The sequence below is a fragment of the Neopelma chrysocephalum genome, unplaced genomic scaffold (genome assembly GCF_003984885.1).
Source record: "Neopelma chrysocephalum unplaced genomic scaffold, ASM398488v2 Primary Assembly neopelma1_65, whole genome shotgun sequence".
Classification (NCBI taxonomy): domain Eukaryota; kingdom Metazoa; phylum Chordata; class Aves; order Passeriformes; family Pipridae; genus Neopelma; species Neopelma chrysocephalum.
The window spans coordinates 7,669,169-7,696,947 of record NW_020897722.1 but is presented as its reverse complement, the minus strand read 5'-3'; the positions used below and the strand labels follow the sequence as shown (position 1 = coordinate 7,696,947).

The 27,779-nt window shown below is 45.2% G+C and overlaps 1 protein-coding gene and 1 long non-coding RNA gene across 4 annotated transcripts; both read left to right on the top strand.

Annotated features, from left to right (window-relative positions):
• The first annotated feature begins 31 nt into the window (after window positions 1-31).
• POLR3E (RNA polymerase III subunit E) lies at window positions 32-27,775 on the top strand. Of its 3 annotated transcripts, none has more exons than XM_027683798.1 (21): window positions 32-134; window positions 4,187-4,268; window positions 5,369-5,419; window positions 6,082-6,159; window positions 7,689-7,804; window positions 8,081-8,163; window positions 8,854-8,961; window positions 9,415-9,464; window positions 9,755-9,874; window positions 10,428-10,513; window positions 11,530-11,574; window positions 11,659-11,750; window positions 12,484-12,604; window positions 14,118-14,199; window positions 16,584-16,643; window positions 17,598-17,755; window positions 18,045-18,109; window positions 19,612-20,108; window positions 24,142-24,219; window positions 25,036-25,161; window positions 27,431-27,775. In XM_027683798.1, exons 2-21 carry the CDS (start codon window positions 4,233-4,235, stop codon window positions 27,485-27,487), a joined length of 2,109 nt encoding a protein of 702 aa, XP_027539599.1. In that variant the 5' UTR covers window positions 32-134; window positions 4,187-4,232; the 3' UTR covers window positions 27,488-27,775. The 3 variants fall into 3 exon arrangements, with proteins under 3 accessions (XP_027539599.1, XP_027539600.1, XP_027539601.1); XM_027683799.1 differs by lacking the exon at window positions 32-134 and adding an exon at window positions 3,097-3,164; XM_027683800.1 differs by lacking the exon at window positions 32-134 and adding an exon at window positions 3,118-3,210.
• Window positions 20,132-21,989, top strand: LOC113967843. The gene is made up of 3 exons (XR_003534299.1): window positions 20,132-20,714; window positions 20,954-20,955; window positions 21,978-21,989. It is a non-coding gene; the product is annotated as an uncharacterized LOC113967843 (long non-coding RNA).
• Window positions 27,776-27,779: the final 4 nt, after the last annotated feature.

Sequence of the window (27,779 nt, the reverse complement as noted above, 5' to 3'; positions counted from 1 at the left end):
TGTGGGTAGGGGGAGGTGCCGCGTCCCCACGTGCCGGCCCGGGTGTCACCAACATGGCGGCTGCCTGAGGCCGCCCCCGCCGCCACCGACACGGGAGCGGGGCAGCGGCGCCGCCGCCCGCCCGGCCCGCGCAGGTACGGGGGGCACCCACCCGCTTTTGCACCTCCCGGCGCCGCCCGGGTGGCGGGGACTCTGTGGGCGGTGGCGGGGGAGGAGCGCGGCCTGGGGTGGGCTCTGCCTGTGCGGGGAGGGCGGCGCAGACGGGACTGTCCGAGCACTCGGCACCGCGGGGGCAGCGGGGTCGCTCCGCCCGGACAGGGCTCGGAACTGGAGGGGAGCGGGCGGGTCCCTCGGCTCCCGCAGCGGCCCCGGGAGCCCCGGCCGGTGCTGCGGGGGCTGCGAGCCCCCCTCCTCCCGCGCCCTGTTCCCGCAGCTCCCGCCCTGCCCCAGCCGGCACCCGCTGTCCGTGCCCGCACCGGCTCCGCGGGGGCTCCGGCCCGGCCCGGCCCGGCCCTCCCGCACCGGGGCGGCTTCGCTCGGTGCGAGTTGGGCGGTTCCCCGTGGCCTCCCCTCGGGTCCCCCTTTCCCGCACCCGCGGTGCTGCTGTGTCAGGACAAAGCTCGGTGCCAGGAATGCAGAGCCGAGTCCAGCGGGAAGCGCTGCCCGCGTGGGGCACGGCCCGGGCACCGCGACCTGCCCCGGGAGGGACGTTCACACTGTGCCCCGGCGGGACTGGCCGAGCACGGACTGCACTGCAGAAATGTTGAGGTGTTACAGAAAGGTTTATGCTTAATGCATAATCTCTGAAACCCTGAAGGTTCCCTTCACCTCCGGAGAGAGGTCCTGGTGCAGAGGAGCCCTCCTGGGTTCGCTGCCAGAAGATGACTGTGCAAAGCTGCTTGCAGACAGGTAGAGCAAGGAGAAAATTAAGCAAGTAATTGGGTCAAAATGATGATTATCATAAACGTATGGAAGGTGCTTCAGCTGCTTTTTTGCAGGTTCCATTTCACTGTGTGCCATCGGCCACCCTGAGTGAAATGATTGCTGAGACACCCCCTCCAGAGGAGAGTCAGGGTGCCAGTTATGGCAGTGATTCAGGAAATGGCACTTTTCCCACTTTGCTGGTTCATTTTTTGTGCTTTAAGACACTGATGCAGCAGGAATTCCCGACCTTTCCTGCACTGCATAATTATATACATAGAATATGTCAGGTTGCAGTGTTGGTACTTTGGGGGTCCATTATTACTATCAAATTTAAGTATGAATGAAATGCTGGAGCATTTCTTGCAGTCCTGGGTAAAAGTCTGTGTGTCAGATGATGTGCAGATTTGCAGTTTTCTTTCTTACAGTTATATTATATTCTTTGGTAATAAAAAAAAATTCTAGTATTCAAATGCCTTTTTAAGCTCCGACTTAGAAGTGTAGGCCTCAGTCACTTAATCGTTGATTTTTTATGGTTCTTTACCATAGTATTTTTCTTTGTTGGTTCTAAATTGATGTTATGGGCAGCTAATGAGTGACTTCATTGGTCCTTGTGTTGGTTATGTCACAGGAGAAATGAGAAGATTTGTATCTCTTGCCCTCCTGCAAGCTGTTCTAAAGTTTAATGATTCGCACTAATAATTCCCATTATATTTAGATTTGCGACTTAAAGGAAAGTCCCTCTTAAAAGAAAACAATTCTGCCAAAAGGAAGTTTGAAACTACTGACTGTGTTTGCTACGTCTTAGTGTTTAATTCCATTCTGTAAGTCTGGTGGTATCATAAATATATGAGAAATGTAGAAATGAATACCACCATACATATATATATATATATATATGTATGTATTAGACATGGAATTGTAACTGCATGCCATCATTCTGATTCAGATTACTTCCAGTTGCATCAGTATTGTAAGTTGTGCTGGGACACACTGCTTCCTATTTATAGACCTGTCAGTCTGATACTCCAATGAAAGGAGCTGTAGTCATGCTTTGTCCTTGCATGAATAAGAAGAAAATGTAATCTCTATAATACAGCATTTTCCCTGAGTGGTGACAGCTGGATTCACAAACATTTTGTGTATAATTGCGTAAGCAGTGCTAGGTGAGGGACCAGAGACCAGGTCCTTCAGGCTAAGTTTCTCTATCTCTCCTTAGCCCAGGGAATCTTAATTTCTCTTCTGGAAAGTGAAATCAGAAGTGTGAAGCTAGCACACACTTGGCACTCAGGCTGTCAGGAAGGGAAGGGTGGTTCCAGTGCTCTCAGGGGTGTGAGAAGGGAGGGTTTGGATCGAAATGTCCCACCTTCTGGGTGTTACCACGTGTTCTCACACATCCTGGGCATCCTCCCTCCCTCATCTCTGTGCTGAATGCAAACTGCAGTTGTTCCATGTCTGCAGAGCTGTCAGGCTGGTGCTACGTGAGGCTGCTGTGTCAGGCCCCCCAGGGGAAAAGCAAAATTGGAGCAGACAAATCTCATTTCTTCAAAACATATTGGTTTGTATTTGTGGGAAGAACTGAGTGCCTGACAGAAAACACTGAGAGCAGCCTGATAGCACTTACTCAGGGTTTTGCTCTAACAGCCCCCCCCTTGTAGTTAAGGTACTGGCTTTTTTGCTGTGAAGGTTTTGCATTGCCACAAAACTATTTCAAATATGAATCTGAAATGCTAAGTCATAGATTTTTAAATACAGGTATGTGGTGGGAAGAGCCTGGGATATGCTGGTGCATAAAGAAATGGGAAATTCCAGCTCCGTACTGGGAGCAGCATTTTTTTGGTAGTGGAGAATCTGTAAGTGAGAAATTGGAATCAGGTTTGTGTGTAATGGCAGAAACAGTGTAAGCCTAAATGGGAATTTGCCCATGATGTGATGTTAATAACACTTATATCCAGAATGTCCAGCCTCTCTGAAGGGTTTCTGAGATAACTGTGTATACACTAACATGATGTTCTGAGAAACCCCTCCATCAGCTAAAATATACTGAGCTGCCTAAATTGTGTTGTGGTTTGTGTATTTGAAAAGAAAAAAGCCACTGTCTTGGATGTAACATGGATGCTGGGTTCCTTCTTCCCCAGCTGATCCTGAATGCTGCCTCTTTCTCTTCCTCCATAGGAGGTCCAGCAAAGAAGCAAGCTGGCATCAAGGGGTGAGGGAGAGTGAGGGAGAGTTCCTAAACACAGGTCTTGTTCCTTTGCCTGATCATCTTTGTTGTAAAAACTTTCCTAAGTCAGTTTGTGAGAGGTTTTACTTTTGTATGCCTATCTTGACCAGTACCGGCTGATTAACAGTGTCTTGAATGATCTAAACTGTTGCAGCGGCATCCCAAATAATTTGTAAATCCTTTTGTTTGATTTCAGGAGGGAAAAGCTATTGTTGCTTTAGCTGAGGGTTCATTTTTCATTCAAAAGTCTGAACCAGGCACAGCACTGACTCCATGATGAACATGATGAACTTTTGTTGCAGAGCACCCAGTCCCCAGTTAATATATTTTCTTTAGGGTTGGTGTAGTTATGAAGTAGAGTCTGTTGCTCTGATGGTTTCAAAGGACTCCAGGAAAGACCAAGGAGTGTATTTTGGAGCTCTCATTTAGCAGGACAGTCTGAAGAGTGGTAGGTTGGGAGACAAGGCTGCAATGTCAGGTGAAAATCAAGGTCAGCATATTCACAGGCAGGAATATGGTCTGGTCCCAAGCACAGGGATTACATAGGTTTTTTTTCTTCTCCCAGCTCTTAGCTGGGAGCTTCCTCCATTGCCTGTTTTCAGGGGATTTCTGGAGCAGGAGGCTGGGGAGGTGGCTGGCGCTGTCTGTAGTGACAGTGGCAGTTTTGGAGCTCACACGTGCTCAGCTGTACCTGTGTGTTACAGTGACACAGCCTATAAAGATACACTTTATTCCAGTGTGAAAGGCCGGCCTTTCCCTCCCTGTGGCCTTGATTTAGTGCTCTCCTACATAACTGCAGGCTTTCAGAGGAGTTACAACTTACCTGGTTTTGAGACATTTGCTTGTCTCTTAAATTTTGTGGCCTTCAGTCAAGATTGTTGAGTATTAGGGACCTGTTCATGCAAACACATACATTCCTGCAAAATACAGACTAAACAGATTATCACTGAAAGGAACTGAGTTAACTTGAACAAATACTCCACTGCATGCGGTATGTGACACAGATGAAATGACTCATAGGACATTTTTGTTTTCTTTCAGGTTGTGCCAAGGAATAAGCCAAGAAAAAGCTTTGTTTTATCCTAGCATGGCAAATGAAGAAGATGATCCAATTATACAAGAGGTAAAAGTGCATTGTAGCAGCAGTGATTGTACATGAGAATTTCTTATTATTATTATTGTTATTACAGTTCCAACTGTTCTTAGGTTGCTGAAACAATGTGTCATCAACATGAGTGGTTATCTTATAACCAGTGGCTTGCTCTGTGCAAAGAATTATGTTGTGTGGGCCAAGTATGTGGCTCATGGTATCTCTTTTGTCAAAATAGTGGTGTCTGTGTTGGCAAGTTCAGCTCAGGTTTTTCACCTTCTTAATCTTTCCATGTCAGAAGAGGGAAAATTTGCTTCTACCATTGTGTGGTTCCAGTGACTTTATTATATGTCTCTGAGAGCTGAAAAAATTGGAATGACTTTGATGAGTTAATATCTGTTAAATATGAAGCTACAGTGTTTCATGCCTTCTGCTAAAGTAAGCAGTTGTGTTCTGAGTCTGGACTTACTTAAAGGACTGCTGTGTTCCAAGGGGAAGCCACAGTGTCTTGTCACTTTATGTCTGAGTTTACACACCAGAAGTACAAGGAAGGGCAATCCCTAAGAAGGAGAAAAGCCATGAGAAAAGGAGGGGGAATTGTCAGGAGTGTATCTAAGATGGCAGCTTCCATGTGTCTTATTCATGAAACATCTGTGGATTTTCAGTGCTGGTGGCCAAATGCAAGTATTGAATCAGATTGGGGATATGGATGTCTCTTGTCTAACTTAGAAAGATTTTATGCCAAAGTACTGGTAAATGAAGTTACCTTTCAGTTGTGCTGCCAAAGGGAGAATTTTAACTTCAGCTCCTTGGAGGAAAAATATTCCTCTTCCATTTCACATTTGTTTGCCAAGTTTCCTTGGAGAGGAAAAACACAACTAGAGCTACTGTCTGCTGCCTCTTCATAGTGGGGTTTTTTTAGGTTTGGTTTTTAAAAAAGCCAACTGCAAAATTTCATGTCAAAGTCAGCAGAGGGGAAGCTTTTGACAGGAGAGTCATGAATGTGTTTTATGTTAGAATTTATAATGAAAAGCTAATATTATCAGTGTTTGAGCTCTGAGAATTATACTTTTATCTGAGGCTCCATCAGTTACAGCTGGCATCTGATGAAAGTTGTTTGTTTTGCTTTTTAGATTGACGTGTTCCTGGCCCGAAGTCTACTGGAGAAGCTTTATCTGTTTCAGGTATTTCAGTTAACTTTTATGCAGTGATAGTTTGTTTCAAATAAATGCCAAGAGCAGTAACTTTCCTTACTGCTTCAGCCTGCCAAGGTCTTGGATACAGATAAGCCTGTTCAGGTCTCAGTCAGTTTGGAGTCCAGGAGTGAACCCTGGCTGGGGGATTTCATTGGGATGCCACACTGTCCTCTCAGCATTCCCCAGGGGTTCAGAAGAGAGACCCATCTGACTAAACCTGGGTGTGCTCTGCTGACCAGCAACTTGTGGCCCATGTTCTCTAAGCTAACACTTACTTGTGTAAACCCACAAACATTTTACTTTTAGGTAATAACTCTCCAGAGAGTTAATGCTGAGGGATGGGTTTTTAATTGCTTCTAACACTTCCTTTTCTGCTGAACTAACGTGAGGGACCATTTTCCTGAGGGGGAGCAAGGGGGCTGTGTAGTGACAAAAGCAGAGGACTGGGAAGAAAGCAACAGACTTTCTAGGTCATGCTCCCAAATCCCCTGATGACTCATGAATCAGTCAACTAATTTCCTTTCTTGATGTGTTGTCTCCATCTGGCAAGTAGATCTACATGTGAGTGGACAGGGGAAATGGAGTTAATTTCTGTGAAGTTCTTTGATCTTTAAATGAAGAGGGGTTCATGAAATTGATTTGTTTTCCAGTATCCCATTCGCCCAGCTTCCATGACCTATGATGATGTTACACATTTGTCAGCGAAGATAAAACCAAAGCAGCAAAAGGTTGGTCATCATTTGAGTCCAACTGTAAAAGTTGTGTTATGTTGTGCAGAATGTACTTAAGGAAAGCATGTTGTGCTATTAAGCTGTGTTAACTATGCAGCTACTTGCAGGACCAGATCTCTGTGCTTGGAGGTCTGGGGAGTCTTTATTGTGTCTGTGAGGTAGAGTTTAGAATAAGAGTAGTTTATAAGTCGTGATGGAAAGGCCACTGTTTTAATAGAAAATAGAATGACTCAAGGAAACGTAGTTACAAATGCTAATTCAATTGGTAGATTCTTGTGAGAATACAGCTTTAAAAGTGAATACAGTTTAAAAGGACTTTACAGTATTCAGAGAAGGGTTGAAGAAGGATTGAGCCTTGGAGCCATGCTCTTGTCTTTCAGTGTCAGTGCAGGTCTTGATTTCTCTCTTGCCTGGCTGTGACTCATCAGGAGTCCTTTTGAAATCAGTGGGGTTTTGTATAGATAGTGAAAGTACAGCCAAAGCCAGAGCGATTGCACTTGCTTGCAAATGTATCCCAGAACTGTGGCTATTATTTTAAAATGCCTTATTTAAAAACTGCAGCAATAGCTGTCTGTGTTACTAAAATTTGGTTCTGGGAAATGATTAAGGAGAGTACTTGGGTGAACTTTGGAGTTAGGATGCATATTGTGTTCAGGAAGTCTTCTGTTAAACTTAGCAAACATTTGCATTGTAAGCGTTGTGCAGGCCTTTGTAAATACACTGTCTCATCCAGGGACTTGAAACTAGTTCAGTTTAGGAATAGCATAAAGGGGAAGAAAAATAAGACAGTAGCTGTGATGCACAAATTTATAAGGGCTTTGGCACTTCCTGAGGAAGACTATGTACTGTATTGTCATAGTATATAAATAAAAATGCAATGCAGGAAAATGCTTTTTTTTTGAACATTTGTCTGAAGTTTAAAGTTTAAGGGAGGAAGTAGTTCTTGTAACTAAAGACTTGGAGGTTGTTAGAGTGCTTTGATAAATGAAATCAGGAGTAACTATGGAGTCAGTACTAAGTGCTGCAGTCTCTGACTTAGCAGAAGCGAGGCCTTTGCCTCTGAAGAGGACTGAGCTTCTTCATACTGCTTGGTACCCAAACTAGAAGGAAATACATCTTAAGAGGGGTTCTGAATGGATCCTCAGAGGTGGGAAGGCTTGAAGGATGTTGCTTGTGCACTTGATCTGTACTGATAAGTAAACTAGACTGATAATATAGTGGCAGGTATCCAACAAAGTGAAGGTGTATTTCAAGGATGCCTAAAGAACTCTGTTTCTTCTGATCCTGTTCATTTACATGGGAGTTTATGTATCTCCAGCTTGTTGTTTAAATGTCCCTATCCTACAAAAACCCATATATATGCTGCTCAACACTCTACATGAGATTTAGGATTTGAATGATGCTGCTTGTGTGTTTAAATTCACTGTAAACCTAGGGAAAGGTTAGGAAGTGTGGATTTGGGTTTTAATTGATATATTTGGGGGTTTGCAATGGTAATGGGCTGTCTTACCTCTCATATTCTTTAGGTTGAACTTGAAATGGCCATTGATACTTTGAATCCCAACTACTGTCGTAGCAAGGGAGAACAGATCGCTCTCAACGTGGATGGCACATGCACAGATGAAACAAGCACCTATTCCTCGTAGGTGTCCTCTTTGCCTTCCTTTCCTTTTTGTGGTGAGCATAGAAATCTGTATGTCCGTCAGGACTTCAGGGAGAGCTGTACAAGTGGCTGTACAGTCACGGGGGCTGCTGTGAATTCTGAATTGCAAACAAAAACATGTGTGTGTGTGTGTATATATATATATTTGCTGCAGTTGTTGATAGTCCATTTTGAGATTTGGTGGTTTCAGACCTCTAACATCTGCATCCCTCATTGCCTGTGGAAGGCCATCTCACCACCCTCCTCTGTCTGCAGGAAGCTGATGGACAAACAAACTTTCTGCTCTTCCCAAGCTGCCAGCAACGTTTCCCGCTATGCAGCTGCTGTCTATAAAAAAGGTAAGTTGCTTTTGCTTAACCCTCACCTCAGTGAAACATGCTCATTTCAGGGTTAAGATAAGACCTATTTGATCTTTTTGTCTTCAGTCTATGTTTTATGGAACTCAGTGTCCCAAGAGTCCTTGAGAAGGTCTAGCAAAATTGTAAATATTATATAAAAACACTGGGTTTGTAGATGCCTCCAGAATCTTAACAGTTTATGGTGGCCTGAAATAATACACATTCGTTGCATGAATTTATCATTGTTATTTATATTACTATCTTCATCTAATTTTGTCTGTCTCAGTTTCCTGTTCGACAATTTTTGCTCCTCTTGACTGCCCATGCCATCACAGAGTTTTGCTCTGGTGGTCATCTGAGGTGACAATATGTAGGTTGTTTTCAGTGATGACTATTTTACAAGGAGTCTCCTGAACTACAGGTCAGGCCTGACCCAGAATGTGGCTCTCTACAAGATCTGGTTTCAACACAAAAAGAAAAATAACAGAAACAGGTCTTGGTCTTTCATACTCTTTTAAAATCCTCAACACGGGATGAATTTTGCACTTCAATCCCTTTTTACGTTTTACTGTATTAAATATTTATGCTCAATTGAAGCTGTGGCTTTACAGAGACAGGGAGATAATGAAAAGTGCTGTCCCTGTGCATTGGAAAAAATCAATTTTAACCAACGTTAATTCTCTTTTTCAGGTGAACTTCACCTGACTCCACTACACGGAATTCTTCAGCTGAGGCCAAGCTTCACCTACTTGGACAAGGCTGATGCAAAACACCGAGAAAGAGAAGCTGCTAATGAAGGTAAATGCTGTACAAGTTGTGTTTTCTTTTGGGAGGTGAGATACAAGTTCTCTTTATAATTTTACTCATAAGAGTCATTCTATTCTGAAGGTGTTTTTTCTGACAATGTACTGATTATTATGTTTTGCTGATCTTGTTTTCAGTGTAGCTGCCTAAATGCTTTTGTGGGCATGTTGTGGGGGATTGGCAGAGCGATGGGAGGTGGTGGGTAGTGACAAAAGGTGGCAGGAACTGTGTCACTGCTGCCACTGCAAAGCTCGTGCCAGCAGTGTCTCCCATCACAGGAGCAAGTGTGCTGCTGTCATACATTGCATAGTTTGGCAAGCTGGGATTGAGCCCATGGTTATGGAGCTCCCAGTGTCCTTTCTTCCTGCATGGGCCCCCAGACAGTTCCAGCTTGGCTTTGACTCTTTTATTGCAGGGGTGTGTTTATTCTGGTGTATTTTTTGGCAGGTGGTGATTCATCCCAGGATGAAGCTGAAGATGATGTTAAACAAATTACTGTATGTCCACATTTTCCTTTTTATGATGGTTCAGGTAACAGTCACAAGACAGAATGACAATTCACACCCAAACAAAAGGACAGGAAACCTCAGTTAGTCCTGGTGACCCTGGGCTTGGGAGGGGGGAAGCGAGATGGACTCGCCCTTATTGCACAGGCATAAAGATGGCACTGAAAGCAAGGGTTGGAGCTAGAGCCCCATGCTTGTTACTTATGTACCAAATAAATAATGCAGGTGGAGTTTTTTTCTGAGGGTTTTGGGGCTGTATTTAATGATGCCCAAATCTCCAGGTACGATTCTCCCGCCCTGAGACCGAACAAGCTCGTCAGCGGCGTGTCCAGTCCTATGAGTTCCTGCAGAAGAGACAAGCAGAAGAGCACTGGGTTCATCTACATTATTATGGCTTGAAGGTAGGTGTGTGCTGGCTTTGAGGAGGCTGCCTGGGCCTGAAGGCTCAGCCAAGTCAAGAACTGATTTTAAATCTGGGCCCGTGGGAATCAGGGAATCTTCAAAAGATAATGAAGCTTGGAGAGACCCTGCAGTGCTCTGTACCCCCTCTGCTGGATAATGCTTTTGGGGTCTCCACGCTGCAAAAGATTTGACTGAGAGTTGGACAAACATAAAGGGGGATCTGAGTACAAGAATCATTCAGGTCTTGTATTACAAACTGGACTCTGTGAAAGACGTGGGAGAGCCAAGTCAGTCGAGTGTGATAAATGCTGTTTGTCTGACCCACATCCATGTCTGTCAGGAGATTTCAAAGTCATGGCAACAGAAATGTTCCCACATCACATGAGCATTGTACAAGAAAGTGAAAGCAGAACGTCAGTTAGTGGGGTGGAACATTTGAATGGTGCGGTAATGACAGGAGGGTCATAGTTTGGAATGAGAAATCTGGCTCTCTTGGCATTTTGTGTGTTTTCAGGATGTGATAATGACACTTGTTTTTCTCCATGTCTCCAGGATAGCCGTTCGGAGCATGAGCGCCAGTATTTATTTAGTCAAGGTCATGGCCTTGCTGAAAACACAGAATTAATTAAATCTCCCAGGTAATGGTTTTCCTACAGAAATTGCAGTTATTTGTTGGGGTTATTTGCAGAGTAATAAGCAGGTATATTCTTTAAAAGTCTGGTCTTTGTTAATTCTATGCATGATAAAAATTGAATTGTTTAAAAAACTAGAGAAAGAAACTAGTTTTCAACTCATTCAGGTTGCTCTCTTTGTTTCCCTATACTCTGAGATTAAAACTTCTCCTTTTCACTTGGGGTTGTAGCTTCTTGTGTGTTCTCACAACCCCGTGTTGTTGGCACTGCGAGTACTGCAGAGGAAAATGAAAACAAAAGCTCCTTCTGGTTAATATAAATTGATACTCTGAAGCCAGTAACTTCCACTGATAGCAAATCTCATAAAACTTTCTTTTGTGATTTGTGGAGTCAATTGAAACTACTTGAAATGTGTTTGTGTCTTGGTGACTGCAGCTGTACAGGAACTTTCCTGCAATGCAATCAGTGATTCCCTGTCATCTAATACAGCCGTGGCCCAAGTAATAGTAAAGTGGCAGACTCTGGCTCTGTTTAATGGTGTGGTTGTGTTTCTCTTAACATTTAACATCAGTGGATCAGTGGTAGGTGTTCTGAGGAGTCTTTTGGATCTGATTCTTTCCTCACAGGCACTGGTAGTTAATTACTAGGGTGGGAGTTTTTGCTTGTTGTTGGTCTGATTCTCTGTCTACAGGGCTTCACATGATCCCTCAGATTCCTGTGTCAGAGCACCTGTGTTTAATGTATTTACTGTGCAGATCCTCTGTTTGGACACCTCTGTGTACGGAAGAGCTGGGATTCTGACTGCCATTTATTTCATATATTTAGCAGATGAATGTCAATAGCTTTTACTAGTGTTGAGTTTACAGAGGAAGATGGGAGAGGAAAGGGGAGAACTCTCTTCAGGCTGATGTTTGTTTTGTAGAATCACACAAGCAGGATTGCCCTAAGAGAGAAATTACTGTACTTAAACCTGGGAAGCCCAAGACAAGCATTTTAAGGATGTGTTTGTTTTTTTTTTCTAGTGAATATTTAATGATGCTGATGCCTCCAAGCATAGAAGAAGAGAAGTAAGTGTTTGTACATAATGTTCAAAGTCCATATTGGCTGGATGCTCTTTTTCATGGGTTGCAAATCTGTTTGTTTATCTGCAGTGACAAACCAATGGCTCCAAGCAATGTGCTTTCTATGGCCCAGCTGAGAACTTTACCCCTTGCTGATCAGATTAAGATCCTGATGAAGAACGGTTTGTAGCTTTTGTAACACATTTGCTCTTTACTTTGTGACTTTTAGTTGCCTCAGATAAGGTGCATTTCCCAGTATTACCAGTTCTGTTGCCTCACCAGGCAGACTGTCTGGCTCTCTCATTCCCTGAAGAACCTAAATCCCAAGCCTTTCCTTAAGAAGAGCAGTGACAGTCGATCTGACTGCTGATCTGTACATTTGCAGGCAATTTACTCCTAGAAAAATGCCTAATTTGATGGTACCTTTCTGGATACACTTATTTCAGCAGGTATCTCCTGGAATGTGGGGTCTGAGTGTGAACAACCTGCACTTTGACACTTTCTGGGAAGTTTTCAGCAATGCACACCTCACGAGTGTCATCTAGGAATTTTAATTTAAAGTCTCTTCAGAGTTACTATCTGACGAGAGCAAATCCTGAGGATTTTGTCTCAGGAGCTTCCTGTCTTGACAGGTATCTCTGTTTACAGCTATTGCCAAAGGCATAGATTTATTTTTTTTAATTATTATTTTGTTAATACATTAATTTGTGACCAGTTAAGCCAGCCAACTTTGATGCAACTCGAGCAGGTATTTTTAGAACAGAAAATGCCTTTAGCACAGGGAGGGACTTAAAACTTAGGTTTTAGGTTTTTCCTAAGATAAAGCCATGAACATCATAAATCATAGTTGCTGGTTCCACAAACCTGTGACTGTGCGTTGAGGAGGCCCTGGGCCGGTGTGTGTTTGCCTTGCAGTGAAGGTGATGCCGTTCGCCAACCTGATGAGCCTGCTGGGCTCGGGCACCGACTCCACGGCAGTTCTGCGCTGCGTGCAGCAGGTGGCACTGCTGGTCCAGGGGAACTGGGTGGTGAAGAGGTAAGGCCGGGCTTTGTCCCTGGGCGGGGCCTGGGAAGAGGGTCGGGACAATGGGCTTTGTGCGCTCAGCCTCGTGTCCCGAAGCATCCCTGTTCTTACAGCTCTGCAAAGCCTTGATTTCGTGTTTGCTGCTTTTAGTGCAGTCAGACGTTCAAAATTCAAGGGGTTCCTTAAAATGTGAGAGGATAATGCCTTAGTACCCACCCCACCCAAAATTATGGCTGAGCAGTGATGTAGTCTGTGTTTGCATTTGAGTTATGTCAGGGGTTTGATCTTGTCTGCACTCATGTTCTCTTGTGAGAGCTGCCCTGAATTGTTCCAGAGATTAGTGTCAACTATAAATACAGAAAATGAAACCGATGTCAGCTGTAGTATTTCTTAGCAAAATTCATTCAAGTAAGGATGGGCTTTGTGCAGTCTCTTGGCTGTTCATCAATAGATGCTGCTCCTGTCAGCTGAAAACTATCCTCTAGAAGGCATTACCCCTTTAATAAATCAAGTGTAGGGGTACTGAGTGTACCACGTGGATTGGATTCTGTATCATCCTCCCGTTTGTTAGGACAAAGCATCCCACTGGGAATTAAGTCAAAATGCAGTATGATTATTTTTTTTTTACCTGGGTGGAGCCCTGCATGCAGAGAATGAAAGTCTCTGGAATAGGTGTCTGTGTTGAGTGGCATCAGCTCCCAGTCCAAGTGTGCCAGCAGGATGTCTCAGCCATTGTGATACAGGCCTGCATTAGCGATGCGACCAGTTTTTTCAGCAACCCTGCTGTCCCTCCAGCTGTTACAGAAGGAAGCTGGAAACAAGTTAAAAGCCAGTATATTAGCATTCAGATTGTTTTGAGGTTATAGCTGATTTTTTTCTGCTAGTCAGAGAAGGTTGTGTGTGTGTAGTGGATGTGGTGTTTGGGGTGGGCGGGCACAGAGCAGCACGTGCACACATCAGAGAGGGGACTCGTTTCTATGGCCTGGGTAGGATCAAGATCGTGAACCTGGGTTGGATGAGGCTTTGGAGAGCATGACACATGTCATCCGGTTGGTCCTGCAAGCAGACAAGGACTTGGGGTAATGTTGGTCTCGAGCAGGACATTTTGTAATATTGTTCTCTGAAGCCCTTGATTGCTGAGGAGGAAATAAAAAACTCTTATGCATTTTGGCTAAATGCTGCCTTCAAGGCTGTGTACCAGGTTAGCCTAAGCATTTCTTAGGATCATCCTGGTCTTGTTTATGCTGATCCAAAGGAGGCTTTGCAAGAACAAAGCAGAGCTTGTAGCTGTGTTGCACACACCTGTAGCCACAAGGCTGTGCTTTGCTGGTATAAGCCTTTTTGCACAAGTGTAATTGCAGTGGTGTAATTACACCAATATTAATGCCTTTAATGAAAACCAGGCTTTGGATAAAGGTATAATTTAACAGCAGAACAGGGAGGGCTTGTTTGTTATGTTAATCTTCACCAATGCCATTTTTCTGGAGTACCTAGTAACTAATCCCTTTTCCTTTTTAATTAACAGTGATGTCCTGTACCCGAAAGATACTTCTAGTCCCCATAGTGGAGTTCCTGCAGAAGTGCTCTGTAGAGGGAGAGACTTTGTTGTAAGTATAAGAGCATTTGTTGTTTTTAAAGGAAAACACAGGTGAATTTTGCCTGAGAGGCCACAGTGTTGCAAAACTCTGCTGTTCTACTGCAGAAAGGTGTTTCCTCCAAGGAAGTTATTTGTGCTTTAATCCTGAAGGTGTTGTTACAAGTCTGTCATGGGAGTGTTGCTGTAGGCTGACATTGTGGCTGGCTGGCAGGTTCAGGTCATCTGTCATTAGCAGTATTCATCCCTCTCTAACACAAGCTGTAGAGGCACTATCACATTGCCCCCACAATGCAGGGCTTACAGAACAGCCAGGACCGGATAATAAAGTGCTTGTTTCTCCAGCTCTATTTCCGTGGGCACAGGACTCAGGAGGGCAGTGTGAGGGCTCAGGAGGGCAGTGTGGGTAAGCCTTGTGCTCCCTGAGCATGCACTGTTGATCTTTAAAAAGGACTTTATTCCTCAGAGCTGCTTATCAGTGAAAGGACTTTGTTCCCAGGCACCTTTTGTGAGCAGTAGCTGCACATGGAAGTCGAAATGAATACAGGTCTTGTAAACGCACACATAACCACAGCAAAAAGGAACAACCTCTGCATTGTGTTTATTTTCTCTAACCATGGAAAGAATTATGTTCCTAAGTGGTTCCTAAGTTCATAATCAGTTTATGGCTTCTGCACCATCAAATTGAATCTGATGAGTGTGTGGCTCTCATTTTTCTCAGTCAGACCTGACTGTTCCCCTTGTTTTCAGAGTTTGTTCCTGAGATTTAGCTCTGAGCAGGAACGTGTTGTACAAGAGACTTTAAGTGTATTACAGTACTAGTGTGAGATCAAACTGATGGTGATTGAGACTGACTTTTGATTGTGTCTTGATGTCTGCCCAGGACACTGCCATATGGAGACCTGGATTCAGGTGTGACCCAGTAACATAAGTCTTTAGGACACAGCAGATTAGGTGACACGTCGTGCATAAAGTTCTAGGGACCAGAATTATTCTGCTCAGTTAAGTAAGCAGGAGTGTTTTAACATTTAAGATAAAAAGTTATTAGTTATTTTCATTTGAATTATGTCATATATACCTTGTGTGAGAAATGGATCTGTGTTGATCTTAAGGGCAGGTAATTTGCTGATTAGTGCTAGAACAAGGAAGTAGTTAAACTGTTAGAAAATAGAAAGCATCAATATTTCTGGCTTTCAGACAAGGTGAAATGTCTCGTAATAAGGCTCAGAAGTAGCATATAGTGCTGTATTCCATCTGTGGAGAAAATGTGTTCTAACTTAGAGTGAACTTTATATGCCTGAATATATTTGTGTAAAGTAATTAATAAGGTTAAAAAACATTTATGGCCAGTAGTGACTCTTAGTGTCCACCTGTTCGATGCTGTACTTTAGGGGGGAAGAAAAGTAATTTGTGTCTTATCTGAAAGCTTCTGTGTTTCCCCAGATTCTCACATAATAAATTCAGGGGACATGAGTACCCTTGGCCCTGGCTGAATGTAAAGGGCGTAATGAGAAGTGATTGCCTCAGAGCTGTTTGCAGGGACACTTGATAGATCTGTTTCCTTTGGACAGCAGCTTCTTGTGCTTTAAAAGAGAAATGCCCTGTGCCCTAAAGTGAGTGGGGTGGGTTTGTGAGAGAGAAGCTGAGTCCGAGAGGAGGATGCAGAGATGACGTTGTAGGCAGGAAGAAATTGGCAGTAATGAGATTTGGAATTCTTAGCAACATTGCTAATACACACAGACTGAAAGAGGTTGGAGTCTGTTTAAATGGAGACAGGAAGAAATTAAAGGTCATATTCAGGCAGTCTGAAGTTCAGCCCAACTCTCTGTCCTGTTAGCGTGCTCTCAGCAGCTGCCTCTCAGGGTGTTGGACTTCAGGAGCTGCTCTGCAGAGTACCAGATTTCCCTAACTGGGGACAGTGTGTGAGTGACAGGACACCTCAGTAGAACTGTGAGTGACCATGATGAGCATGGAAGAAGGGGCCTCTACGTTAACAGAAATGCATGAAGAGTTTCTCTAGGTTGATGCTGAGGTGTGTGGGAAGCTGAGCCTCATGTGTGCCTTCTGGAGTCCCAGCATCACTGCAGTGGGGTTTTCTTTTTGTTTTGAAGCTAAATGGAATTTGAGTTCAAGATATTCTTCATAGCTTTTGTAGTCATTAGTTCACCAAGGCACGCCATGGGCTCTGAAAGCTTCTGATACTGTGTTCTTGGCCATTTGAGGACAGAAGGGGCCATAAAATGTTTCTCCTTTACCTGGCTGAGAAGGGGGGTTTTTTCCTTGAAAGGAATGGGGGTTTTATTTTTCTGGTAACATCATTGAACAGGGTCATTACTAACTTCAGTAAAGAACTGCTACATACAGTTCTGAGGTTTTTCTCCTTTGTTCCCTTCCTAGATGTGGAAGTTCACCCAGGACCGCTGGGTTGTGAGAAAGGAAGTAGCAGCAGTTACAAAAGTGAGTGTAGTTTTTTTTTTTCCTTCCTAAATCACAAGTTGGTGATAAGTGTTGGGCATTGTGTGGGTGTTAGTGGTGGATGCTGCTCCAAGCCTTTGCTCAGGTTCCCAGTGCCAGCACTGTTCTCCAGGCACGCCTGCATTTTAACAGGTATAGTTACCTACTTTTTCTAGAAACATTCTGAGCAGCTCCCACAATTACCATGGCTTCAAGACTGGCCTGGTACCTGAGCCACTGGAATGCATGATGTCCTATCATCTGACAAAGTTTGAATTGAGCTGACTGATGGTGCACCAAAGCAGATGAGAGCTCGTGCAGCCCACACTGGCTGCTGTGCTTTGGGTGTGTTAGAAAAGAGCAACTCTTCTGTTGGCATTTGCCGGTTGTCAGTAAGGAATAAAAATTTTAAAGCAACTAAAGCACCTGAATATTCTGTTAAAAGTGGCAAATGGAAGAAAGTAAAAATGACAAACCCCAATTTCGTTAAAATGCAGTAAAATGATAAATCACGAGTCAATTTATGCACAGACCATCTATTTTTGGAATGTAAGATCCAGTGCTGCTTAAAAAGCTGGGCATGTGTAGGTGCAGCACGTCTGGCCTGCAGCTCTAAAATGAGATTAACATTGTAGAATATGCTTCTCTTCACCATCCAGTCTTTTCATCTCAGTTTGGAAACTCCCTTTTCATCGCAAAACATGCCATGGGCTATTTGACTCCAGGTGATTAATCACCACTCTCTCTGAAGTCCTGTGCTTTTAACAGTGTGTGAAAGTGTTGGTGCTGCAGAGAAGGATGAGTATCTCTGACTGAGCTGGGTGTGAGTCCATGGAGGTGCCTCACATAACACCAAATCGGCCCAGCTCTTCCTGTCTCATGGCACACTACCCATTGCTCCATATGTCCTATGTAAACTGACTTCCATATTATTTATGCTTTTTCTTTTTCTTTTAGCTTTGCCCAGAAGATGTGAAAGACTTCCTAGAGCACATGTCTGTGGCAAGAATAAACAAAGGTTGGGAGTTCATGCTCCCTTACGATGAAGACTTTGTTAAGAAGCATCCAGACATAGTTCAGAGGCAACATATGCTGTGGATGGGCATTCAGGCCAAGTAAATGATTTGTTGTATTTTGGGGAATAAGCTAAAAACAGAGAACTATCTAGTACAAAAAAGGTTTTGTAGACACTGATCAATGATTTGATCTGTATTGCCTTGAAGTTTCTCCCTCACAGGCCCCAGGCAGTGTTGTGGTGGGGGGTGTCACTGCTTCATTCAAGTCATTCCTAGTTCTTGGCTCCCTGGAGAAATGGAATGTTCTAGTTAATGGCTAAAGCTGACATGGCTGCATGCAGGCATAACAACTGAAACTGCCCTGGTATGTTGTGTCTTTGTCTTTCAGATTAGAAAAGGTCTATAACCTCTTAAAGGAGCACTTGGCACCAAAGAAACAAGAGGCACAATCAGGTAAATGGAATTCTGCTTGGATCATCTTGAAGCAGATGCATCCATTCATATTCCTGAGTGATGTTTTGGAATTCCTCTCTGTTTTTCAATGTGATGGGGACTGGTCTTGTTTAATGCTTTTTCTTTCTTGCTATTTCCTCTGGGTTATTGAGGCAGATCTTGGTCTGTACTACCATCACTGGTGTTGGGGTGACACGAGCCTACATGTAGCATCCTTGTAGCAGAGCAGGGAGGATTCCCTGGCACTGGGGACTCACTATTTGACACTGTAAAATCAGATGGTTCTGTTATCCACTTATTTAAGGCAGCTTGTGGGGTGTAGGTAGCTCTTGAAGAGAGGACAGACAGGGCCAATGCACAACTAATTCTCCCTCTCAGTTTGCAGCCTAATGTGCATGAGGTGATTTTTTGACTTCCCCTGATGTGCTCTGGGCTCTCTGGTGTGGTTGAGGGTGAGCAATTACTGAAGGATGTGTTGGCAGGGGCTGGAAGGAGGTGTGAAGCTGTCTCTGTTTGACATCCTTCTCCACTGTGGATGCCAGTGAGGATATTAAAGGAGCTGCTCCATAATCCTAAAAGATTGTGAAAACTTGAGATTCCAGAGAGTTTTAACTAGGTATTTGGCTCCTTGCCAGACACTGGAGCCAATGAGGAGTATAAGCAGAACTGACAAACGAGCATATGAATCCATTTCAATACCCAGTGTCTGATCTGCTCGGAAGGATTAGGTGTTGGGTTATTTGGAGAGGATTAGCAGCCTAACAGCAGAGAAGATAACAGCATGTATGCTGGGCATGCTTTTGCCTTGAACACAGCACTCCTTGCCTTGGCATTGAGACTGGATTCCTCTGCTGCCAATACGCCCCTTCCTTTCACGTTCGGATAACTGGGTGTGGAGAGAGAAGAGGTGTGGGATAACATGGGAAAGAACTCCTTCCTGTTCCTTTCTCCCCATTACTGGGTAATAGTACTAAAAAGAGGGTCTCAGGCTCTCACACTGTGCACCTCATGCTAAAAGAGCAGTCAGGTTCACTGTTAACCCCTTCATGCTCCTCCTGTGGGACATCCCAGTGCTGGCTCTGGCAGTGGCTGCAGCAGGGCCCACCAGCCACTAGAGAATCCTAAAAAAAACCTGAAAAGTTGTTGGACAAAGAGGCATTTGGGTCACATTTTGTGACAGATGTGTGAGCAGTCTGTATACTGTTTTCCTAAATTATGGAAAAGGCCCTGGTGATCGAACAAGGGCACTTTGTCTTTGCTTAAGGTTCCTTGACTGGAACACTCCTCCCCAAGCATTTGGCTTTAAAGAAACAAACACACACCCCACCAAAAACCCCCAAAACTAATGTAAAATTTAATCAACAGACTGGGGTTTATGCCTTAGATTTCATAAGCAGATGATGTTTCCTGGTTTTATTTCACCAAGAGTCTTTCAAGAAACATTCTGCAGGACTGGAGCCCTGATTATGGTGAGATTTATGGCATCTTTTGTTTCTCACCAGCTCATCCGTTGCTGGTTTCTGGGGAGCAAAGAGTCAGCATGGCTAAAGCAAAAGCCAAGCAGAACTACGGGCAGCTGGAGAAGGAGTTCCAGAGGCAGAAGGCAGAGATGAAATCCAACGACACCTCGGCCAAGACGGATGTTCCCAATATCCGCATCAAGGAGGAGCCTGTGGGTGACGAGGAGCCCATGGACACCTCGGCCTTTGAGGGGCTGAACAACGGGCTGGTGAACGGCCTCCACACGGCCGAGGGCTCCCCAGAGCCTGTGAATGGCCACCTGCCTGGGGGCTGCATCGACCGCGTGGCCCAGGAACTGAAGGCCTTTGTGTCCTCCACGTTTAAGAAACAATTTGTGCTCACCCTGAGTGAGCTGAAACGGTTATTTAACCTTCACTTAGCCAGTCTGCCTCCAGGACACACGTTGTTCAGTGGCATTTCGGACAAAATGTTACAGGACATGGTGTTGGACACTGGCTGCAAACAGATTTTGGTGCCTGTAAGTATGGGTTTCATCTTGGTGTACTTTGGGGAGGGGCTTTGTGGGGCGGCAGTTAAACATCTGCGCCATGAAACATGTGTCTCCTGTTCTGGGGGACCTGAAGAATTGATGTGCTCAGAGTAACTGTCCAATATTGGACCTGTTGGAGCTGCTGGAATTCTGTCTGGTGTCCTGCTTCTGTCTGGCCCTGCACCTTGCTCTCCTGTGGTCTGTGCATAGCTTAGTTGTCTTTGGGGCTCTGTTTCCACATCCAAGGTGTTGGGCCACAGTGGTTCACTGTCCCAACTTGCTCCTGTTCACAGGATCTAAGGCAGTCCCAGATTCCCATCAGCTCTCCTGGGATTGCACAAGCTCCTTCTCCTGGGGACAGGGACACAGCTGGGAGAGGAAAGGTGACATTGACTGCCTGGGAGCAGGGAGGCACACCCAGCAGAGCCTCTGGGAAGCGACAAACTGTATCTGCAGCAGGTTTCTTTGGTCAGACTGTTTCCTCCCAGACTGTGCAGAGGTGTCTGGTTCTTTGTCTTTATGGAAATGACATGTGTGATTGCGTGAGGCAGAGCAGGTCTGTGTGCCAGTAGATTGCTTAGGAAAGGAAAAGGAGTCTGGCATCATGGGAAAGAGCCTAGAAGGAAATTAATTTTACAAGACATCTGGCACTGCTGATTGGGTTGCAACCAGAAAGAGCTTGGGAGCAGCTGCCTTTGGGGAGAGAGGAGAAGAAACGTGTGAGCTGCTCAAAAGGGCAGGAAGCAGGCGGGCTGGGAGAGCCTGGAGCATGGGAGCTGGAACTTGGCTAAGGAATAAGGATTTCTACAGGGGGGCAGAAATAACATGTTCAGTCGTGTGCAAAGTACATGTTGTGGCACCTGGGAACCAAGTAACAGACTTGAAATGCCACTGGGGAGAGCACTGATTGTGGTGCTTTCTGCTTCCTCTCCTGACGGCTTCCAAATCCTGGGGTGGTGCTTGCCTGGAACTGTCTCAGTGCTGGCCAGGCTCTCCTCTGCACCTGGTGTAATGTGTGTGTTTGCCATGCTGATGGTAAATAGCTGAGGTCATTCCTGCTGTTACTTGGGACTGGAAATTGTTTGCTTTGGAAATTTTGGGATTCTGGAAATTATTTCACCCATGTGAGGAGGGAAAGTGGGATGGTTTCTATTTTCAAAAAAAAACAAACTAAAATCCTGCTGAAGAGAGATGGTTGATACTTCCTTCTGTCTGAAAAACTGTCACAGGAGACCTGCAGAGGTGCCAAAGTGGTCATTGGAGTGTCTCTTTAGGAGACCTGTGTTCTGCTGGCCCAGAATTTACTGCAACACTTGAGCCTGTGCTGCTGTCAGCAACGTAAATCCTTCCCTCCAGCCTCCCCTCGGTGCTCTGTGCAGATGGCAAAGGTGCTGGGGCTGGTTTTACTCTTTGCATGAGCTCAGACACTTTGGTGTTTCTTGATTGTTCCCCTGGACAGTTTTGTCAGAACCCAACAGGGCGTCTGAACTCGGGGAAAGCCTGGAGGGTTGTTTAGCCTGGGGTTTCATAGTTACTCATTAGTTTTCTGTAATTGAAAGTGCTTTGGTGATAAAAATCAATGATCTGAGGTAATTAAAATGATGTTCTGTGGGGGGGTGAAGACACTCCTGGCTTGAGTACTGCCCTGTTATAGAAAACCTGTGGCTGAAAATGGCCATTGAAACCTTACCAGGGGAATGCAGGATTTATTACAGAGCTCACCAACTGCACCCGGGGTATGAGATAAATAGTGTTTGTGGGGAGCCAGAAGAGGTGCCACTCCAGCTGCAGAGGAGGCCCTGGGGATGCCTGCAGGGTGCTGTGCTTGCTGTGCTTTTTAACCTCCTCGGGTGGGAGGGAAAAGCACACATGGGGAAACAGCAAATCTTGGGCAGATGCAGCCAGGAGAGCACAGAGAGGGGAGGGGAGGAGAGGCATCCTGGGCACACACTGATGCTGAGCCTGTGCCTGGAGCCTGTGCAGGCTGAGCCTGGGTCCGGCCCCACGGGAATCCTTTGTGCAGGAATGTGGCTCCCGAGGATCTACACCCATTTCCTGCACACTGGTGGGGCTGGCTGGCTCCTGCCGGCTCCCTTCCCGTGGAGTGGCAAGGTTCTGCTCAAATCCTGAGGATATTTTTGAGGCCTCAGGAAATGATGTAACTCCTGCCTGGCTGGGGTGCAGCCCTGCTCTTGGAGAACCCTTCAGGCTGGTGCCGATTCCAGGCTCCTGGAGAGGGGAACTCAACAGTTTACCCCTAGGATTATTCCAGCTGATAAATTTTTTCTGGCACACTCAGCCCCTTCCATCTGGTTTAGCTATAACACTGCTCAAGTGAGACACGTCCCAGAGCCCAGAGCTCCTCCCAGGGAGCTTCCCTTTAACGTGGCAGCCCTGGGGACCTGGGACAGCAGTTCGGATCCCGAGAGCCCTGCACCAGCTCCAGGGGCTTAGAGCAGGAGGGGGCACAGGCAAATCTTTTAAAGAAGGATTTTAAGGTAGCAGAGAGCTGTTTCAAGGTTAGGCTGGAGAGATCAAGGTAACATAAAACAGCAAAGGGGCAGCAGGTGGCAAGACAGTGAAGCTGTTTGGGCAGAGCTGTGTCTCCGAAGAATCCCTGATGGCATTTCCCACTCCTGTGAACAGGGTGCTGTTGGCACCAGTGTTTGCAGCAGTTTGCAGAGGAAGGCTGAACGGGAGGAGGAGATTCTGTGGGTTTTTCTTCCCAAATAAGTATTGTGTTTGTTTGGAAGCCGTTTCCTCCCAGAATGGCTGGATAAACACAGCTGTGTTTCAGCCCTGTGGCCGAGGCAGGAGGAGTTTGTACTCCTGGGCTGTGCTGAGTCACCTTCTCAGAGCCTGGCAGGTTGTGTCCAGGTGCTCCTCGTGCCGTGCATTTGCCATTCCTGCTGCAGCTGTTGTCTGGAGGGAACCTGAAGTATTTTATTTTATCTGTGCTGAAAGTGTACGAGAGATTATTCCTTAAAAACAAGTGGCCTTACAAGAAGAGAATTATGTCTGGTTCTGCAAGCCTAATAAACCTGAATCCTGGCTCTAAACCAAGTGTAAAACCTTGTTATATTGCAGCCATTTGGACTAACCTGAGAGCAAAAGCTGCTAATCCCACCAGGCAGCTCCCGCTGGACAAAACCCTTCCCCTTTGCAATAAGATCAGAGGCAAAGCATGAAAGGAAATGCTGATCTTTCACTCTGCCATGCACAAGTCTTTGGGTTGCTGTGAGGGAGGCTGGGAAGAAAGGTTTGGCTTGTCCCAGCAGCCAGGATTGAGGGATCCTGGGACAATCAGGACTGGCTTGTTAGCTTTTCATAACTGATTGATTTAGGTCGTCTGGGTGGTGAGCAAGGAATAAATTGTGAGTGACAGACAGGAAGAGACATGTCAGGAGTGAAGGCATATTCCTGCACTGCTCATTAGTCTCTGCTCCAAGGGGAAATGTTAAGGCAAATGGATGGAATTTTATTTTTTCAGAGTTTGGGGCATGGGGGGAGGCAGTTGTGTTCCTTCCTGGGAACCTTCTTGTGAACCTTCCTGGGGTGGGAGGCTTCTGCCTCAGAAAACACTAATGTGTTTCTCTAGCTTGGCACATGGGAAAAAACCAAACACACAAACCCACTGTCATTTTTGGAGCCTGAAATGAGCAAATACCTGGTTCACTGTCCATCAGTGTTCAGTCTTCTGCAGTCCTGTGGTCTACCCCGAAACAGAGATGACAATACATGAGAGCCACTGTGCTTGTCAGGAACGCTGACCTGGGATTAGCCAGGCAGGTAAATATGGGATAGAGGTAAAACCTGCCTCTGTAAATGTAAAAACCTCCAGAAAGACCCTGCAATGCACTTGGTGCTCTCAGCTGATGCTGTTTTGAATGATTGTTTCAGTTCTCATTACATGGCAACCAAGGTTTTGATTCAGTAATGGGTGTCCAGGGATACAGTATCATAGAATCATTAAGCAGAACTCATTAAAGAGCTGTTATTTTTAACAGCTTCTTGTTCTCAGTTTCCTCCACAGACTGCTGCCTCACCAGATGAACTAAAGGTCTATGCACTTTGGGAAGCTGGTGACACTTATGATCAGGTAAAGATAAAATAAGTGACATTCACAAATATATGTTTATTGAGCATTTGGCATTGTTTGAGTCCATGTTTCTGGAACTAGTAGTAGGTAGTTTTGCTCTTTCTCTATTCAAGTGTCAAGTTTCCAGTTTCCAGCTGAAAGGAAGCTCTTAGCTCACAACATGTTAATAATCATGGCAGTAACAAACTCAGAGGCTATTTCTGAACCTGAGAAAGGATTCTCCAATGGACTCACACCAGGATCCAGTCCAAGTTTTTTTTTCTTTTGATGGTAATGCAACATAAACCAGAGACTAACTGGAGTATCTGTTGTACCAGTACTTAGGATAGGAAATCATTACACCAAATGTGAGCATCTCCTGAGCTCTAATTGCTCTGAGAGTAAATGAGGTGAAAGGGAAGGTGCCCAAAGAACTGCAGATGGACAGTGCAATTCCTGTGTCCATGATCTAAATAAATTTTTGTAGGAAAGAACAGTCAAGTAGTAGCTCATCTCCTGGCTGGAGTGGACCATGGGAACTCCTGTGGAAGCATTTGAGAGGAATACATTGTAGCCCCTTGTTCATCAGGTTTTTGTACCTTTGGAGGTGCCCCAAGTCACGGGACAGGTGCAGGTCAGGCCACAGGGTATGGAGAGATCCCTGCAGGGCACTGCTGGAAAGCAGGAGTATCTGGGATGGTTTCAGGATTATGAGGCAAGAATCCTCTGATGTAGTTCAGAGAATGCTTCGTACAGACTAAGGCACCTGCAGTTTTGATACAAAGAAAGAGAGGAATGATTGTTCTCTGTGTATTTATGATACATTTTCTTTTAAAGCATCGCCAAGTTTTGCTTGAAATCTTTTCGAGAAACTATCGAGTGCGCAGGAATGTCATCCAGAGCCAGCTGAGCCAGGAGTGTGGAGAGGATCTGAATAAGCAGGAGGTGGATAGAGTGTTAAAGGTAAGTTTCTGTTCAGTTGTGGATTTGATCCAGTCAATACTTGAAATTTAATGCTGTTTGAGCAAAGGATTATATTTTACCTTGAATTGACAAGTTATAGGGATGATGGAACAGTTGTTGTTGGAATATGGACAAAGCTGCTGTATCAGCTTGTTTTCTTAAAAATGCACTTGGTCTCATTCTGTCGTCTTTCCCTCCAAGGAGCAATGGCTCACACACTATTTTGTGTTATTGTAACAAATCTCCATTTGCATTCTTGGAGCAGCAGAGAATAGAGTGTAGTAAATGTGATACTTATTTTTAAATAATGTGGAGTTAAACATTTTGGAGGTGGGAGAGTTCTGCCCAGTGTTCTGAGTTACCTCAGAACTGTAGCTGGGTAATGCTGAAGAGCACAAGTGCCACATATTCAGAAGGAAATGCATTTCATTCTCTAGCAGGATGTACAACTTTGTAAAGAGCAAAACCAGCAGGCAAAGCAGTAGCTAACACATTTCATTGTGAATGTTTATTTGAATCCTTTCATCTGTCTTTGAAGCTGCACCATTTACTTGCTCAAGAAGTTTAAGGTATAAAGTACAGACCACACAGGCCATGACTTTTAAAGCGGTGCAGGATGGCCAAGCAGAAAGTTGCCAACTAATGTAATACTTTAATCATTGTGGCTGGGCCTTTGCTCACTGTCACCCACTTCAATAAGACAAGTGCTTAAGTGCTTTATTACATTGTGATCTGCAGATGAATAATAGCATCTTTGAAGAATTACAGATCTGTTGCTTTGATAATAAGCAAACTGGTCTTGCTTGAAAGAACCTGGTTGTCTTAGCAGTAAAATAAGCTCAGACATTTCTGCCTGCTAGACAGTATTTCCTGTAGCTCCCTGTGCTGGGAGAGTTGTCAGCAACTACATGAGCTCAAGTATCAGCTCTCCTGGAACATCTAGACAATGTACTGGCATTAGTTTTTCATGATGCTGATGCTATTTAACAGATCACCAATTTCTAGGAAAAAATACCTTCCCCTAAAAAAAATTATGCACGGTTTTTATGTAAAAAAAAGAGGTCCTTGTGTGACCAGCCTGGCGTTGTCAGGCTTTATTGCCTTGAGTACATTTGTCACAGGAGTATGTGAAATCATCTTTGTTTCTGAAATAAAATTCAGAAGTATGATTTAATGAAATAGGAAGATTCTCTGGCTTCTTTAAGCCACAAGAGATTGGATTCCTCTTTGAATGAAATTGGATTTGTTGACTCCGATTTCCCCATCTGCCTGTGCTCCTTTTGTTATACACAGAGGAACAGACTGACAGGGTTTGTGTTTTTGTATCTGCAGAGCAAGTCTGCAAACCCTCTTTCTAAGCCTCCACACAGGGTTGGTTTGTTTGTGCCATTCACGAGTCCCAAAACTTCAGGAAAAAAAGATCTGTTGAAGCTGCACAGCGTCAGTTCTGTGGCAGCACTTGTGCCTGTGTTGAATTACCTGAGTGGGAGGGTGGGAGCAGAAGAAAGAGAAGCCGTTAGCTCAGAACTCCAGAGCCTTGGTGCTCGTGGAATAGAAACAAGGAAATGAGCCACGAGACAGCCCATTTCCTGCATCCCTTGCTGTGGTGCTCCCCCCGTGTGGGCAGAACGTGGCTCTGGGGTGGGACAGTTCATTATCATAGAACGGGGTTTTTTAAAAGGCTTCAGATCCAGCCACTGCTTCCAGACTCCAGCCCTGTCCTGCTGCTCCCTTCAGCCTCTCCCCCCTGAGCTTCAGCCCATGCCTATCCCTCACTTCCCTGCTCCTCATCCCTCACACATCCTTCCCTCAGCTGCTTCTGCACAAGCCTGTTTCTGCCCTCAGAAGCCTCCACAGTTCCTCACTGCTGTGGCACCGTTTGTCCTCTTTGTGGCCTCTCAACCTTCCCCACTCGAGTGTCACCTTCATTTAAGGGGTCTGGTCCTCAGGGTGGAGATAACCCTGCACTCCAGGGTCGTGCTGTCCTGGGCATGGAGAGGGGCTTGTTACTGATCACAGTCATTGTCCCAGGGCCAGACAGTGGTTTTCAAGACCTTTTGGAGTTTAGAATCATAAAATCATCAAGGTCAGCAGAGACCTTTAAGATCATCCAGTCCAACCATCAACCCAGCACTGCCACTGTAACCCCTAAACCACATCACCCAGCGCCAGATCCTAAACACTTCCAGGGGTGGTGACTCCACCACCTCCCTGAGCAACTTCTTCCAGTGCCTCAGCCTCCTGACAAAGCCTTTCCCTGTCTCCACAGGACTGCTGTGTGAGCTACGGTGGAATGTGGTATCTAAAGGGGACGGTGCAGTCCTGACAGCGGTGACAGCGGTGTCAGGTGATCTCGGACACAAGAGGAACATGCAGCGGTGGCACAGCCGGAGCAATGCCGGGCCTCGGGAGGGGCAGGGTCTGACCTCCCGTGGGGCACGTGGGCATTGCAGACAGTCACTGACATCTCACTGACATCCCAACACTCGTGATTTGCGTGGGAGCAGCCGGGAAGGCACCGTGGGACCCTGTCTGCAGCTTGAGTAATCTGGGATTTCTGATGTATTTCAATTCTCCTTCTGTTTCATTATAAAAAAATAAAACAATATAGTGACACA